This window comes from Aulonocara sp. 'chitande type north' Nkhata Bay, linkage group LG5 (genome assembly GCF_057382095.1).
Source record: "Aulonocara sp. 'chitande type north' Nkhata Bay isolate Kocher_YH1m ecotype deep benthic linkage group LG5, A_spYH_male_GT1.1, whole genome shotgun sequence".
In the NCBI taxonomy this organism is placed as follows: domain Eukaryota; kingdom Metazoa; phylum Chordata; class Actinopteri; order Cichliformes; family Cichlidae; genus Aulonocara; species Aulonocara sp. 'chitande type north' Nkhata Bay.
Window position 1 is genome coordinate 16,313,289 of NC_141348.1, and position 17,259 is coordinate 16,330,547.

Below are 17,259 nucleotides of genomic sequence, written 5' to 3' on the forward strand. Positions count from 1 at the left end.
TTAGAGTAATAAATAAATAAAAAAAATAATGATGCATAATAAATAATGAACATTGGATTAGTATTTCCTAGTTCCATCTTCTTCTGCTTATCCATTTCACGGTCACAGAACAGCTGGAGTCTGTCTCAGGTATCATCAGGCCAGAAGCAGGGTACATGTCATGTCATCAGCTGGTCACAGGGCTAACACAGAGAGACACTCTCACATTCACATATTTAAAAAATCAAAACAAACAAACACAAAAACCCCATTCAAATACAGCTTGCGCGTTGATGATTACCATAGCAATGAAAACAAGTTCTTCTTATTTTTTTTAAAGGTGTATAACACTGAAAATTCCTGTGAGTCACAAAAGGTAACAGCATTTGATAGAGCTGGAAGCTGTATGACACACATCTTAACACCTAGATACCATCAGACTAGGGCACTAACAAACAGAAGGTTCAAGGTTGTGAAGCCTTGTTGCAAGTCAAAGGGTGCTGAATGGAACAGATATATTTTCTGTTTCCATCTCAACCAACTAATTCCTTTTTCGGAGGCTTCCTTTCACACATTTCCTTTCCTTTGCCTTCACTAAGTATGTCTTTACCGCCGCACTTTTAGCATTTACTCGTCTACCCTTTGGTATATACCACCAACTGCATTATGCCAGTGTAACAAATAGTTATAGCTCTTTGGATTTGTACTCCCTTAATCCTGCCCTCGCTGATGCTTTGGGTGACATTTCTCATTTGCTGAACAGTTTAGAAAAAAAAAAAGAAAACGCTGTCTGCCCTCTCATGTGAAACATCCAAAATTGTAATAACATCACTATAGCAACATTCTGCTGCACAGAGACACAGTCTGGCGTGACTGGCTGCCAGCACGTGCACAGCTCATCACCACCCCAACAAACTGTTAAAAGCAGCATCCCCTGCTTAAGCCATGTTTCATACTAAGGTTATTCTCAGTCATGCAAAGAAACGTGAACAAGATGTGAACTTATCCAATATACAGCCAGATGGAAGAATAATGCACTGAAGTGTTGCTTAGGTTCATGGTCCTTCCACACGTTTGCCTATCAAAGGTTTAGTACGACTTACACTTTTTTAGAATAAATACACTGTAAACAAGATTTAAACAACTTGCATTTGCACAATAAAATCGTTTTTAGATAATTGCATTAAAATGCTTCAAAAGGCACTAAGGTCACAAACATGGTTTCAGCATAGGGATGGAAATTAGCTGAGTGCCATCTAGCAGACAGCTACTGGCTACAGCTGCATGTGTCACTCTCAAAATATCAATACAGGTGTGCACAGCCCTAGTAAAACATATATTTAACCCTTAACACTATTTAAATTGATGTGAAGCTACAAAATTAGCAATAGAAACCAAATGCATTTTTAAACTGGGGAGTAAACTTTTCATTTCTGCTTTAAACTTGTGCATTTTAACATAACCATATGGAGACCGACTTGCTTTTGGAGCTTTTCAACTGGCCATGGCTTCCTTTTTAAGCCCCAGAGGTTGCCGCCTGGTTCTGCCTCTTTCACGCTCTACCCAGGCTCTACCCAGGCTCTACCCCTTGGCTTAAACCAAACAGTGGTTTTCCAGTATGAACGTATCTGACACAGAGACTCTCCTGTTGCGTGCTACATCTGAGAAAGGGCAATTTCGGACAAAGCCCAGGCTTGATTCTCTCTTTCGTGTGTGAAAACGGCTTAAGATAGTGATTGAATAGGCTAGTTTTATCCCTTTCTGCCAGCTCTCTGCCTGACATGCATTCTGCAAAAAAAAAAAAAAGGAAAATGTAGCATCAAGCCAGACAAGTTCTTTTCAGTCCACTGACTGTATCACAAAACATTTTCTGTATTTTATTCAGCTAAATCAAAAACCGATGCTTTGATTGCACCCCAGAGAAGAGGGGGAGTTGTTTTGAGATATGAGCGTAGCTCTATGCAAGGGCTGTACCCAGTAAGACGAGGGAAGAGGTGGAATGTAACACTAAAAGGTAAAATACAGTATGTTAGCCAGAGGTTCTCCTTCTCTGTTCAGCAAAACACTACACAGATACGGTGATTCTTTGGATCTGCTGAGAGTGAAACTAAAGCCCTTTTTTTTCTTGACAAGAGCGGAGCACATTGGCTCAGCTATGAGTAGAATTTTCATTGCATGCTCTTGCCAAGTCACCCACATATACACAAATGTGGGACATAAATGGCTGAAATACAAAATGACTTGGGAGAAATAATGCAGCAGTTAGCTTGTCAAAGGAAATCGTGTATACAGCATGAATCGGGTAGAGCATTAACTGCATCAAACCAGAGTATCTAATACAGCCGCTACATTGTTTTAGTCATTAACCTTAGGTCTATACATTGACCTGCACAGTATACTTGTGCACTAAATCCTTAATACAGACGTGCATCCTCTGTGTAGATATAAGCAAGGAAATAACTTTGAACCCGATCTTAGCTTGAATATCCCACAAAAACTCATCTGCAGCATAACAGTTGATGTTTTTGTTTGTCTTTCACGAAGGAGCTTAAGCTCACAGGCCTTGATGTGGACTCCACAAGGACACGGAGGGAAAAAAAATTGTATTATCATAAAAGATGAGGTGAGGGAAACTGTTTTGCATCGGTACTGTTCCAGCTCTCTTTATTTAGCATGCATGTGTGCCTCGCGGTGTATGCCTTGGAGAGGGCTGAAATCCACAAGGATGGGAAAAAGATGTTATGATCAAAGAGAGCATGCAAAGGTATTCCGTTCTATTAGCTCGGTTCCAATAACACTCTTCTTTTATACACATGTACGGCAACCTCATACTTTTGTTGATGCCTTTTGGGAGAAGGCTGAAAAAGTTCCTCGGAGCAGGCATTAATTCTCATTTAAACTCAACTCACAGAACTTACAGAAAGCAGGTCAAAAGGTCTTTTTGTTGGAAAAAGCTCAGTTCCTCAAACCACTTAAACCTCTGGGATGTGAGACGAGGAGGAGAAAAATCCTACACAGCCTGCCTGGTTGCCTGAGGTTCTAAATATTATTTCCTTGCAAACGCACACTGCAAATTTTAAGATAATTGGAGCTAAGCACAGCTTTTTTGTTTCTTTTTTGTTTTTTACTAACACCTCAAATGAAACTGACATATAGGGGAGCCTGCGTCTGTACAAATAAGACTAATGTGCATAAGAATAATAAGAGATCAGGCAAATAAATAAAAACAGGATGTCCGGGGCAGGAGAAAGAGAAAGGGCACAGAAGAAAAGAATGAGGCAGCGAGTGAGATGCGCAGCTCCGCTGGGTCATTAGGCTAGAGACAGACACATGCAATTGCCACCTCATCCTTCATTCTCTGGCTCTCCTGGCCAAAAGGCACTGGGGTATTGAGCCATGTTCAGTGAACCTGACATGTGCTGCAGATACTGTGGCAAATGAAGATACACTACGGGGCCCATGGACACTAATTCTCCTCCTCCTTTTTCAGCAGTCTGTCACCATTGTTACTGTGTACAGTATGAGTGACTGGCATATTAATACGAGATGCAAAATAGCGAGAAAACTCTAAAACATGGTGGCTGGAGCAGATTAAAATGTGATTTCCTGTCTGTTTATACAAGCATTTGGCTGTGTCCATCTCATGTGTCTTACTCTGTACAGCGGTGATAAATAGTTAGCTGTGACATCTCAACCTAACTTCCATTATTAGAGCGTCTGCTGTCAGATAAAGCTCTGATAAGACAATACGGTGGTGCCTCGGCCCAGCAGTCGCATAGATTCATCCAGACACATCAGACAAGACAAATAGACCTCAGCTAATGCTGACAGAGCATCCCGGGTGGAAAATTTAGACAGACTTTCAATCATTTGTTTGACAAGTGGGGACATATTCAAGCAAGAGATTTCTGTTTCCATAATTCCAAACCCCATAATCCATTTTTGTCCCACAGTCAGGGCTCGAATGACTGGACTGGACTGAAAAATGGAGTCTCCCTGGCAACAAATATGCAACTGAAATTTCATGTTATTAGAAGTGTGAAAGCAATTTTTGAAACACAGAAGGTCTAAATATGAATATGGCATGAGTGTTTAGAAGTAAGGTGTGCATATAAAAGGCAACAAGATAGGTTTCATTCAGAGTGGTGTCCGTGTCCACCGGACAGTGTGCGCACCGCGGATGACGTCAGTGCGCACACTGTGTCTGAGGAGGATGTGCGGAAGTGCTTCAGGAAGGTGAACGCACGCAAAGCTACTGGTCCGGACGGGATTCCCGGCCGCGTCCTCAGGTCATGCGCGGCTCAGCTGGCTGGAGTGTTCACGCACATCTTCAACCTTTCCCTCTCTCTGTCTGTAGTCCCAGCCTGCTTCAAAATGGCCACCATCGTCCCTGTACCCAAATCCTCCACCATCTCCTCATTGAACGACTGGCGACCTGTAGCCCTGACCCCCATCGTAAGCAAATGCTTCGAGAAGCTGGTCAGGGACTTCATCTGCTCTGCACTACCCGACTCACTGGACCCTCTACAGTTTGCATACCGCCACAACAGGTCCACTGATGATGCCATAGCCCTGACACTACATACTGCCCTGTCACACCTGGAGAAGAGAGACACGTATGTGAGAATGCTGTTTGTAGATTACAGCTCAGCATTCAATACCATCGTTCCCTCGAAGCTGGACAGGAAACTGCAGGATCTAGGACTGAGCAGCTCCCTCTGCAGCTGGATCCTTAGCTTCCTGTCTGACAGACGCCAGGTGGTCAGACTGGGCAGCATCACCTCATCCCCCATCACACTGAACACTGGTGCTCCACAGGGGTGTGTACTGAGCCCTCTCCTGTACTCACTCTACACCTACGACTGCACAGCCACTAACAACTCCAACATCATTGTGAAGTTTGCGGACGACACTACAGTGGTGGGTCTTATCACCAACGGTGATGAGACGGCTTACAGGGAGGAGGTCAGCGCCCTGACCCACTGGTGTCAAGACAACCATCTCACCCTCAACGTCGCAAAGACAAAGGAGTTGATAGTGGACTTCCGGAGGTGCAGAGAAGTACACACCCCCATCACCATCAACGGCGCTGCTGTGGAGAGAGTGAGCAGCTTCCGGTTCCTTGGCGTACACCTGGCTGAGGATCTTACGTGGTCAGTACACACAAACAAAACAGTGAAGAAGGCGCAGCAGCGCCTCTTCTTTCTCAGGAGACTGAAAAGATTCGGCATGAGCCCCCGCATCCTCAGGACCTTCTATCACTGTGCCATTGAGAGCATCCTCACTGGATGCATCACCACCTGGTATGGCAACAGCACCGCCTACAACTGCAAAGCTCTCCAGCGAGTAGTGCGGTGCTCTGAACGGATAATTGGAGGTGAGCTTCCCTCCCTCCAAGACATCTACAGGAAGCGCTGCCTGAGGAAAGCGGGGAGGATCATCAAGGACTCCAGTCACCCCAGCCATAAACTGTTCAGACTGCTTCCATCAGGAAGGAGGTTCTGCAGCATCCGGTCCCGTACCAGCAGACTGAGAGACAGCTTTTTCCATCAGGCCATCAGACTGCTGAACACGTCATAGACACCTCAGCTTCACTACTGGAACTTCAACATTATGCACTCCATACTGTACATTAATGCCACTTGTTTTGCACATATTCAACTCTGTATATTTTATATATTTTACTATTATTATTATTATTATTATTATTATTATTATTATTTTATTTTATTTTTTACTATTTAATTTGTAAAAATGTGTACACACACACACACACACACACACACACACACACACACACACACACACACACACAGGAAAATATTTAGTATACACATCCAGAAATGCATACACTATTATATATTGTACATATATTTATTAGTTTCAGGTTGGCCATTCTTGTATTTTGCTCGTTTGTGTTGTTGTGTTTGCACATCTCTGTTGCTTGTGGGGCTCGCACACAAGAATTTCACTCGCATGTGCTGTGCCAGTGTGCCTGCACATGTGATGTGACAATAAAAAGTGATTTGATTTGATTTGATTTGATTTGAAGTCCAATATTCATTATGTTTTGGTCTCCTCTAATATCTGAAGAAGATATCTTATTTTTAGCAGGCAATTCCTTCACTACATTCACTAGCTGGTAGCAAACATTGTTTGTTTGTTTGTTTACTGGTGCAGAGAAAGTAGCATACAGTAGTTAAGCCATTTCCTGATGCAGAAACAGCATTATTAGAACTTAGAAATTTCAGTTGCAATGCATATTATACACACATACCATAGATGAGAATGAACAGACTGTTTTGAACTGACAGAAAGGCAAGATTAACTCAAAAAACCGCTTGTTAGAACCAATGTACGGAGAAAAGCATCTCAGAAAGTACAACCTGGCAACCTTTCTTTTTACCCAGTTAGCATCGGACCTTGAAGCAGAAGGGCTACAGCAGCAGACTTAGGTTTAGAAACTGTGGTAACAATTTACACTGATTCACCAAAATTGGACAGAAGACTGGAAAAATGTTGCCAGGTCTGATGACTTTTGATTTCTGTTGAGACATTCATATAGTAGCGTCAGACTATGGCATAAATAAAAAGAAACCAGAGATCCTCGTATCAAAGGTTCAGGCTGGTGCTCTTGGCATTACTGTGTAATGGTACAGGGGATATTATTTTCTTGACACACGTTGAGCCCCTTGGGACCAACTCCCCACCGCTTAAACGCCACAGCCTACCTGAGTCTTGTTGTTGACCATGTCCATCTCTTTATGACCACAGTGTACCCATTTTCAAAAGGCTGCGTCCAGCAGGATAAAGCACCGTGTCACAAAGCTCAAATCATCTCAAACTGGTTTGTTGAACATGACATTGAGTTCACTGTACTTAAATGGCATCCACAGTCACCAGATCTCAATCCAATAGAGCTCCTTTGGTGAAATGGGAGATTCATATCATGGATGTGCAGCTGACAAATCTGCAGCAACTCTTTGATGCTAACATGTCAAAAATCCTAATAGACCATGTTTCCAGCATTTTGTTGAATTGATCCCACACAGAATTAAAGCAGCTCTGAAGGCAAAAGTGGATCCAGCAACTTTTATTAGGTGTACCTAATGAAGTGTCTACTGAGTTTATATATTAAAATAAAGTTGCATGCTGTCAAATGGAAAAATAGGATAAAAGAGCCTACAAATCTTTATTGAGCACCAAGAAACTGCAGAAGTTGTGTAATAATTCTCACATTGCCTTTCATGATGTGCTTTAAAGGAAGATTTTTAAGTATAACTACTTAAGACACTCAAAAGGTAAACTCCCTCACCGCTGCTCGCTCAATAAAACGAAAACAGAATTGATTACTTCAGACTAGACGCAATGTTTTTATCTGTGTACACTGCAAACCATCAGAGGGGGAACTGAGGGGGTGGGACGAATCAGTAAAATGGCCCTTTCCCTTGCATGAGCTTCAAGTTCATTGCTAAAACAGTGATGATGACATCATGACAGAATGAAACTCGTCTTTAGGATCTGTTTGCTGTCTGTTCACATTTGCCGGACAGTGACGACAACGACATGTACAAAGCAATGCACGATTTAAAAGCCTCACTGGAATGGCTTACCAGAAGAAGACCTGTAGCACGGTTAAGACAAACCTAATTTGACTGCCACTGGATAAATGAGTTGCTCGGGCAAAGTGAGACCTCTGCAAACAAAACACTGAATGAGTAACATTTGTCCCCTGCAGTGGTTTTAACTGATGCGGCGGAGTAGCTCTTTTGCATCACAATTACCTGGCATTGTGTCTTTTCGCTCCATTAGCATAAGCAACCCATTTCACTTCAGTGAGATGCTACTGAAGGGCTCGAGGAGCCCGGAGGCAATCGGGAAGCCGCACGTAGCTACTGTATGAATAAAGATGGCAGTGATGTATGATATAGTAACTATATGCTTTGTATAAATAGAATGGATGTGCTACATGTAACTGGACTACTCTGAGATAAACATGGGATAATAAGACACAGATGTGTATCTCGGTATGCTGCTAGACAGCTGGGCGATGTGAGACCTGTCTATTTTAATGCTCTTCACATTCTTAAAAATAATTGGTGAAGTGAGCCACCCATGCTCGATAGCACCTGCTCACTCAGTGTGTCACAATTATCTAACATCAGAAAAGAACAGGATCTAATCTACCATCTAATCACTCCAGGATTGTGAAAAATACTCCCGAGCACACGCAGTTAAAGGCTTCAGATGGAAAAAGACCGCTCGCTGAGTAAATAAATCCCAATGACACGGCAGAACTGTCACAGGTGAATCGGACTACGTTTGTCGAGGGGGCACATGAAGCAGTGAATCTTCATTCATTCATTAATTAACAGACGCAAGTGGCATTTTCAATAAAGTCACAGCTGGTGACACATATATCAGTGCGACTGTACTGTGCAAAAAAATAAAAAAGTTTGACAGTTACCTGAGATTTGGTCATTTTAGAAGTGGTTACTCAGGAAAGAACACAGAGAAGCTCATCTACTTTTCCAGTTTGACACATTAGTGAAGCTCACCTCTAAGTGAATATCTGATTATGTGTGGAGGGGAGAAAAAAAAGTCAAGAAATGGTGCACAGGCGATAGAAAGCACCAGTTCAACCTATAGTCCTTTCTCCCCTCTTGCCGGCCATAAAACGCAGTGTAATAGGATTCCTAAGCTTTTCCAGTGACTGCTTCCACTATCACACAGACATTTAAGTGCACTAATCCATGACAAATTGTCTCATCTGATCCATGACAAATCGTCTGAAGGGCCGATAGAGACGAGGAGATGAAGGAGGGGTGGGCTGGGGAATGGGCGGCAAGAGGATGAAGAGTCGGTGGTGGCAGCGGCGGTGGTGGGGGTGGCTGGTGTGAAGAGAGTGCTGCTCGGCACCTAAATGATCAGACAGTTATTGCCTAGTTTTTTAGAAAGGTTGCTTTCATTACCTTGAAGGGCATGCTGTGTGATAAAATGTGAGTGATCACATAGCGCTGATGAGCTCTCCACCTAAGCCTGCCATTTTCAAAGCAATTATAATCCCATGTGGAGGTAGATTATAGGATTTCACTTCCTTTGTTGGCAAAAGGCCGGATTTGTAGATGTCATGTTCGCAAAACGAATGGTTCTAATTGAATTTGTGTGATATGTAATTTATGATTTTCATCACCCGGTAGTTACATTTTGGTTCTTTTTTTTTTCTTTTTCTTTTCTTTTAAAAAAGACACACACAGACTGACTAAATATTCATTTACAAAAAAAAGATAACAGATAAAATTTAACAAACAAGAAAACTGAGCTTATTCAGAGGTCATACCAGAACCTTGCATATTATTGATTTAAATGTGTGTGTGTGTGTGTGTGTGTGTGTGTGTGTGTGTGTGTGTGTGTCTTGTACTGTACTACGTTGTATTTCAATATTCACCAATGCACCAACGCTGCCAAGCAGATAAAAAAAAATCCTTTTCATCCACTTTGCAAAAATAAGATTAAGGCATCATCCATTCAAGTGACTGTAATTACATTGAATTTTCTTTTGCCATAAATTCTCACACTAATTAGTCCCCATCGTCTAATGAGGATGCAAATAAAGCTGATTCGATGACGAGAACGCAGCCTATGCGCTCCTACCTTCCTGTGGGTAGCACGGATGGATCGGCTGTTCAAAAGCACCAAAGTGACGAGATTGCCACTGTGCGTTCCTCCGCCTGTTCGCGCCGCTAACTCCGAGCTATTGTAATGAGGAGTGTGACAACTACGGAAATGAGTTCCAAGTTTTTTTTTTTAAAAAAACTGTGTGTGCGTTTGGTTCTTAAATCTGTGAAGTTAATTTCTTAGAGTTCCAAAGTGCTGCAAGAGAAATCGTATATCTTCTGAAGTAAAAAAAATAATAAAAAATCAGTTCATACTGTGTATATGTACAGCTTCCAGATGTCAGTGCTATCCTCATTTACCAATCTGGCAGCTTTCCTAAATCCGTTTCATAGTTTAGGTTTAACACCCTGTATCCTGTCTGTTTTTTATCTCCCTAGAAAACTCCATACAGCTCACTGTTACATAAAGTTAGAGTTAAGCTCTGTGGTGTTTTGACAGGATGTGTTCTCAGAGCTGGAGACATGCTGCCTAATTTAACCAACATCCCTGCTTACGGTTATGCTGTTGCCCTTACTTGACCATGTGATGCATCTTGGCTAATCAAAGTAATTACGTGGAGGGTTTTTTATTTTCCACCTCAAAGAAAACTTCTACAGCGACAGAGCATTATGCCACATTGAACAATGAGCTCATTAAAATGCATTCCAATCATCTGGGATTAGACTTTACAGTCCATTTCAGATCAATGGATAAAAACATAACAGCAGCACCACTGCATTATTTATCAGCCTTTTCAGTTAGATCATAGCCCCCTTTTGTGTTTTTACATGTAACATGTTTCACGTCCATGAAAAAAATAAAAGAAATAAACTTTTTTTTTTAAAATCAGTGCATTTACAGCTGACACTCACAGTTGATTTCATATTCCAATTGTTTTTTTCTCTGACGAACACCAGATAACGTAATTAGTACAAGTGCAGTTCTGTAACAATGCAGATACACCGCAACGCTGCGGCTGACGAGGAATTTGGAGAATAAAACCGGATCCTGTCAGGGTGTGACAGCCTAGTTAGTTTTACAGCTGCACCTGCTCTATTAGATCCAAGTCTCTCTTAAATAATAATAAATAATAAAACAAAGCAGCGGCTAAGGTGCTGTTATATCAAGACTGCTCCTCTTGGTATTGATATATTATAAACTGTACGCTGACTTCATGCATGCAGCAAGGGTAAATAGGTAGAGCACCTGCTAAGTATAACTTAATGACAAAACTCTTATCAGACAACGCATTAGGGAGCGTGTTTCATTTTATCATTAGGAGGCACAAATTCTCCATTAACTTCTGCCAGCAAATGCACTGACAATGTAAATGCAAATTGGTTACACTGAAAACCAGTACTATTTATCAAGAGTGGCCTGGTTTGTGCAGCAGCACTCTTGGCAGTGAGAACTTGTGCTCACTGTGCTGGCAGGTGGGGAGAGTGCATAGCCAGGCTTGTGTGTGTCATGTCACATTCAGCTCATCTGTCAATGTAGTGGATTATTTCTTGAGAGACCAGAATTGGCTTCCCAGAATCAGGGCACCATCAATCTTCAGCCGCACGAGCAGGACACGCGGGAGGCTGTGTGAAGCGGAGGCTCGCGGGAGAGAGTGCGGCGCCGCGCTTCCCGAGCAGGTGACGAAGCAGTCGGGCAACTCGTTACTCAATCGCAGCATCAGCCGTGTCTATGGCGATTTGTCACTGAAACGTTTGGAGAAATAAATAAACAAACAAGTGCAATGTGAAATCTTCGCCCAATCTGTGGTGCCTTATTTTAACGTGTGCTGTGAGTTACTGTTGCAGGAGGCAGAGAAGCTGATCTCTCAAAAACTGTTAGCTGCTTCAACAGGCTGGAAGATAACATGACCTTCACTTCCCCTCCTCATATATATACCCACACAGCCCCTTCGCTGTGGGTTTTTTGTTTGTTAGCTTTTGTACCACTCAGTTTCTCAGGCAGTCTGCCAAGCTGCATTCACAGAGCCACACAAAGTAATTTCAGGGCATGTTTTCTTTAAAGGTACCAACCTCCAATTTCAGCATCATCATCTCAATGAAATGTATCTTTTAAAAATTGTGACTTAATAGCAAACATAAAGCATGTTAGTCTAATGTAACATTATACTTCTGTTCACAAAATATGTTTCAGTGCTTCATGAGGAAAGCTCTACTGAAACTTAACTTGCAGTAGGACCATGCAGCACATGATATCATTCTTTAGAAACACAGAAACATCCGCTTATGGAAAACAGCAGAGCGTGAAAGCCAATGGATTTTTCAAGGCAAGACATCTCTTTCTTGCCACGTCCTACATAGCCATATCTATTTATATCTGAGGGTTCTGGCCTCAATGAAACCAGAGAGCTTCTCAAATTATAAAATCAATTCTAATTCAAATATTCATCATAGCATTTCAATTCTGAGAGAGGAGTTCTGGTTAGATCGGTTAACGCCACTTCACGGATGAGTAAGATTGATGTCAGCTTAATCCTCTAAAAAAAAAAACCCAAAAAACATGATATACAGTAAATTGTCCAGTCAGACAACAGCAGCTGGAGGGGATGCATTCTGTGAGCAGTCAGATGTGATAGAACAATGCCTGCTGGGAAGTCTGCTGATTAGGACTGTAAAACTTCATAATACACTGGCAGACTAAGATTATAAGTGCATTGTTCTGCACTTGTCTATTTGTCTCTGTTTGTTAAGTTTTAAAGTTTTCTAGAAATTACTCATTGCACCCGTCTCAGTGAGAATCCCAGAGATGTTATTCAAAATTGAGTGGCCCAACCAGAAACACCCCAGTAACATGAATTAAATCTGGGTCAATCACCCATCTCTGTGTTTGAAACTTGCTACTGAAATGCACCCTAAACACAGCTCCAGTATCCCCACAGCACCCATGAGGAAAGGCCACAGCATAATGGCCTTAAAGACGAGACTTCATTTACATCCCTGTACCCTCCTCGGTGCAGTAAATGCATGAGTTGATCTGTCTGACAGGAAAAACCCTTCCCTATCACCATCTTGTGGTTGGATGCCTCTTCTAAATGTACAAGGAAGGGTGTGGAGGCCAACCACTACTTCCCCCCCCTCAGCCCCTTTGGGATCACTGCATTATTCAAAAAAGACATTTACTGAGCCATGCACTTCCTTGTACATCTTTGGCACCAAGCTTGACTTGCCAACCAGTCAAACCCAAAAAAAAGGGAGGAGGAGGAGAAAGGAAAGGGGGGTAAAAAAAAGAAAATGAAGGCAGCCTTTAAAAAATTCATTCTGAGCTCTCTATTGCTCATCCCTTACTGTCTTGTTCCAATTAACGGGGCTGGGATACTTTGAGAACTTTCTATCTATCATAGCTGGGATTTTCATGTGTCAGCTGTTCCACAGAAAAAAGTACGCCAGCTCTCTGACATGCTGCTTAAAGCCACCAATGTTCAACACAAGCATAGAGAATTCAATGCTGGATTTTTTTTCCCACTTGCTGTGCTTCAATTACTGTCTTTTTGCCTGGCAATGCAACACACACAAAAGGGAACCAAGCAGAAGATAGCATCAATGTTTAACAGCCGCTTGGCATCCACAGAAAGCTCCGCTCCACACAAGAGTTCAGCACAGAAGTCGCACTTATTGTTAGAAGCTTAAGGAAAGCACTTGCTTTGCTCTAAAAACCTTCGCCTCCAGTGTAACAGTTCTACATACACTATAAGCGATTCTGGTAAGCTTCTCCGTAATCAGTGAATTAGAGCCACCTCTGTGTCTACCTCCCCTTTTGCCCTTACAGTGCAGCAAGGCGTCGGGCTTAATTGCCAAATGTTTCCAGTGCAAAAGAGGGGAACATAATTGTCATTTCTATCTAAGCCGCAGTGATCAAAGCTCCCCTGGCTACCAGCACAGTAATGGGGATTTCTCTCTACAGCTTGGCCTATTCGTAACAGTGTGCCAGCAAGATTCACGCTGCAGTAGTCAAGAATTCCACATCGCGACTGTGAATCATCGTTCCACTAGCTAACTCGGAGTGCTGAAAGGATGTCGTCCTCGTTGAGGTCTACACACAGAGATGGGGCGTAGCAGCCATATTTCTCCAATAGGTTGCAAAAAATGTATATGGGTAGGTTTGATTAAATTAACCTAGGGTAATGCATGATTAGAGGTAGCTGTCTTTGCTTATCTTGTATGACTGCGAGCACAGTGAATCATCTTGTACAGTACCGTGGCAAATCATCCTGACATACTGCAGCAGTGTCTCGCTGTTGCCTTTTAAACAGCCAAAGCTGACAACTGCTGCCCCATGGAGAGGGCACCATGTTTCACTGTAACAGGGTGCTATGAAGCTGAAATCTGACAAAGAGGGACACGTACCCAGGGTGAGAATGTCAGTGCGACCAGGCCGGGCCACATGGTGCTGTTGGATGGTCTGGTAGAGAGTTGCCTGGCACAGCAGCAGGAAGCCGAGGCTAATCCACATGGCCAACAACCAGGACATGGTAAGGCCGAGTCTGCAGGATGGCACGCCGCGGGGGAGAAACAACAGGGGGACAGGGGCAGAGTTGTATTACAGCATGTCTCCATATATATTTACAACACACACTGTGTTTATTTCATGTGCCAAAAAGACAAACAATGCTGACATCAACCACACACATCAAGACCACCGCGTCGAATACTGTCACCTGTTCTTTTTTTTTTTTTCAAAGTAACACAGCTAATGGGAAGAAAAAGACGACAAAGGGGCTTTGAGGGAAATCCCAGCGGTCAAACACAAACTTTAACATGCTAATATCACACCACAAAAAGGAGAGCAAAGAAACACGGGGGGAAAAAACACCCTGCCTCCAATTTTTTTTAGACTGTAAGAATGATTCACCCCTTTTTAGGAAAACCAGAGTTATTAAAAACAACAGCAAGACTGTGTTTCTAAGCACAGGCAGCCTTCTTGCAGATTTGTGCAGCGACTGCCTAATGGCTGGTGAGGGCCAGCATATGGAGACACGCCTTAGCCCTTATTGAATAATGAGGCTCTCCTCCTTTCCAGGTGTTATTAGGGCCTCTCTCCACAGCATACCCCCCACCCCCCACCCCCAACCAAGAAATGTGTCTTAGTGTGTTTAGAATTAGTACATATAAGGCTGAGGAGCTCATTTAGTATATTCAGCCAAATGACAAATCACATGTTCTGAAGTGATGTCATGACTCTAATGTAACTATGAATTTAGTAGTGTTTGATTCTACCTGTCCTTTTACACTCTTTACCAACACTAAACCTGCCAATAAAGGAAAATCTAAATGCTCCAGTTTTCCAAATTAAGTGCCAATGATCTGTTCTGATCTAATAATACACTTTCAGAACCCCCCACCCCCTCCTGGTTTGATGTACATCTGAGATTAAAGCCATTAAGGTATTAAATGTTACCCATGTGTTCTTTACCCTCAGTGACATTGAGGCTGCTTAATATTCAGCGAAAATTAAGCATATAATTATTAACAGCACATTGTAAATCCCCACCCCTGCACTAAATCCATCATAATCCGGTTTTGTGGAAATATGAACGGGTCCTGTGGGTTTATTTTCCTTAAAAAAGAAAAAAGAAAAAGAAAAAAAAACATTAAAAAAAACTATCGTGTTCTTCTTATCGGGCTGCATTTATTATATATTCAAACAAAAAATTGCGCTTGTGTGCTTTGCTGTTTATTACACAGACTTGGAGGGTGCACGTTCTGACCAAAAAAATAAAAACATCACCTGATGTGAACACACACAGTTTATCATCGAAAGGAGGAGGAGTATTAGTATCATTTTAAAGGAACTTAAGAAATAAAAACACACACAACCAGCTTTGAGGAAAAGCAGACAGGAAAACTCACGTGCATCTCGTTTTCCTTGCGGGAAACAAAAGAATTCACAAGAGCCGGTTTGGCTCTCACGGTTTTATCGCCTTAAAAGAGAGGCAGCCGCTCATCTGTGCGTAACAGGTAAGTCTAGCGTGAGATTTTAAATGCGGTTCGGAGCAGAAGCAGCAGACACACCTGCGGGCGCATAACCCCCTGATGCACCTGCGTGCAGCGTGGATTTAACAAAGTAAGGCGGTTTTATGAGCCCGCTCGTCTTAATGCTGCGGAGACAAGTTTAAGCAGTGACTCCCTAACACATAGACCTGTCTACCTGATTGCAATACACCGGGAGGAAATCACTCACCCTTGTCCGCTGGCTTGTAAATAGCCCACATCTTTCCAAGAACTATATTTGTTTAGTGCTTAGCCTGCTACTCCTGTACTGTTTATCTGGGGAGGTCACCTACCGCTATGTGGAACTATTCATTCTAATTCTAAACATAGGTGGAAACTTAGCATCTTGGTTCAAATGTATTCTTGAGGCTAGAAAAGCTTTTCTACTTGGACTCCAGCATATCTTTACATAAACCAGATGCATTTTTCAGCAGGCAGTATACTGTGGGGAATTAAATCAACAGCCCTCCTACCCCATCCCCAAACACCAAAGGTGCTCCATTCAAGCCCCCCACGCCCTTACCTGAGCGCTGCGTTCAGAAGCAAAGGAGTTCAGTCAGAATCACTGCCTGCCCAGCAGACTCACTCCTCAGTCTTAAATCCATCCATACTTGGGAGCCAGGGTTTTCAGCCTGAAATTCCACTAACAGATAAGCCAAACACTGCACAAAAGGGAGCTAAAAAGGCTGTTCTTTCCTTTCTATATATCCTTTTGGACCCCTGCTGCTCAGGTTCTTTTTGAAATCCTTTGGCAACACAAACAGTCACCAAAAGCAAAACACCCAGGGGTCTTTGTTACAAACTGGCCAGGATTTGAGGGATGGAAGGCTGATCATGTCACTGCTGTCTCAGCCACATTCGTGAAGATGTGCTCTCCTTCCTTCAGTGTCTCTTCTCCGTCAGTAAAACTCCTATGTTCTGTTGACAGGGAGCTAATTTACCCTCCTCACTTGTCGTCTTCTTCTCACGCGTGCAGCGGAAGGCTCCAGTGGAATGACTGCTCTGTCTGCTCTTGGCTGCATCCCCCCATTGAGAAGCAGTGCTGATAGTGTGAGCTTCAGTCCTCTCTCCAGCGCTCTAAGTAGAGAGTCTGTGTCAGACAGGCAGAGCGAATGTGAGTGAGTGTGCATGTGTGTGTGTATTACAATGTAGCCCAGCTGGAAAGCAAGGGAGAGAGCGAGAGAGCGAGAGAGAGCTGAGAGAGTCAGATCACACGTCTTAAAGCAAGACTACCCACTTCTGCATCAAGACTTCATCGGCAAATGAGGCATGCTTTATTAACCCACCTCTCTTTACGTCCCGGCTTCCCATCCAGAGCACTGGGAGACGTGCGAGTGTAGCCTTCAGCTCACTTTGAATCTGTTTGCGTCCACGTGCACGCCTGCGAGTGTGAGTTGGAGAGAGGGAGTGTGCGTCTGTTTTAGTCATCGCCCTCCAGCAAATTATCGGTCAAAGTGAAATGCTCCGAGCACAGCACTTTTAATAGAAGGCAGGGTGCCTCATCTCAGCTCTGCAATCACCATATTACATGTTGTGAGCTGGCTTTGCTCTTCCTCTAGTTTCCCGGTGATCAGCGAGGATTTGTTTTTTCCTTCTTTTAAACCACAAACCCTTCAGA

General features: G+C 42.9%; 1 protein-coding gene across 4 annotated transcripts in view; it reads right to left on the reverse strand.

The window, feature by feature from the left end:
* Positions 1-16,982, reverse strand: part of tafa1b (TAFA chemokine like family member 1b) — a 126,576-nt gene extending 109,594 nt beyond the window's left edge. For 3 of the 4 annotated variants that reach the window (XR_015129065.1, XR_015129067.1, XM_086291661.1), the window contains exons 1-2: positions 16,165-16,982; positions 13,998-14,134 (exon numbers count right to left, since the gene is read on the reverse strand). Coding sequence is in view for 1 of the 4 variants with exons in the window: in XM_086291661.1 (XP_086147787.1) it covers positions 13,998-14,121 (124 nt within the window). In the remaining 3 variants the exon portion in view is untranslated. The remainder of the gene's footprint in view (positions 1-13,997; positions 14,135-16,164) is intronic. The other variant, XR_015129066.1, reaches the window with a different exon arrangement.
* Between the last annotated feature and the right edge of the window lie 277 nt (positions 16,983-17,259).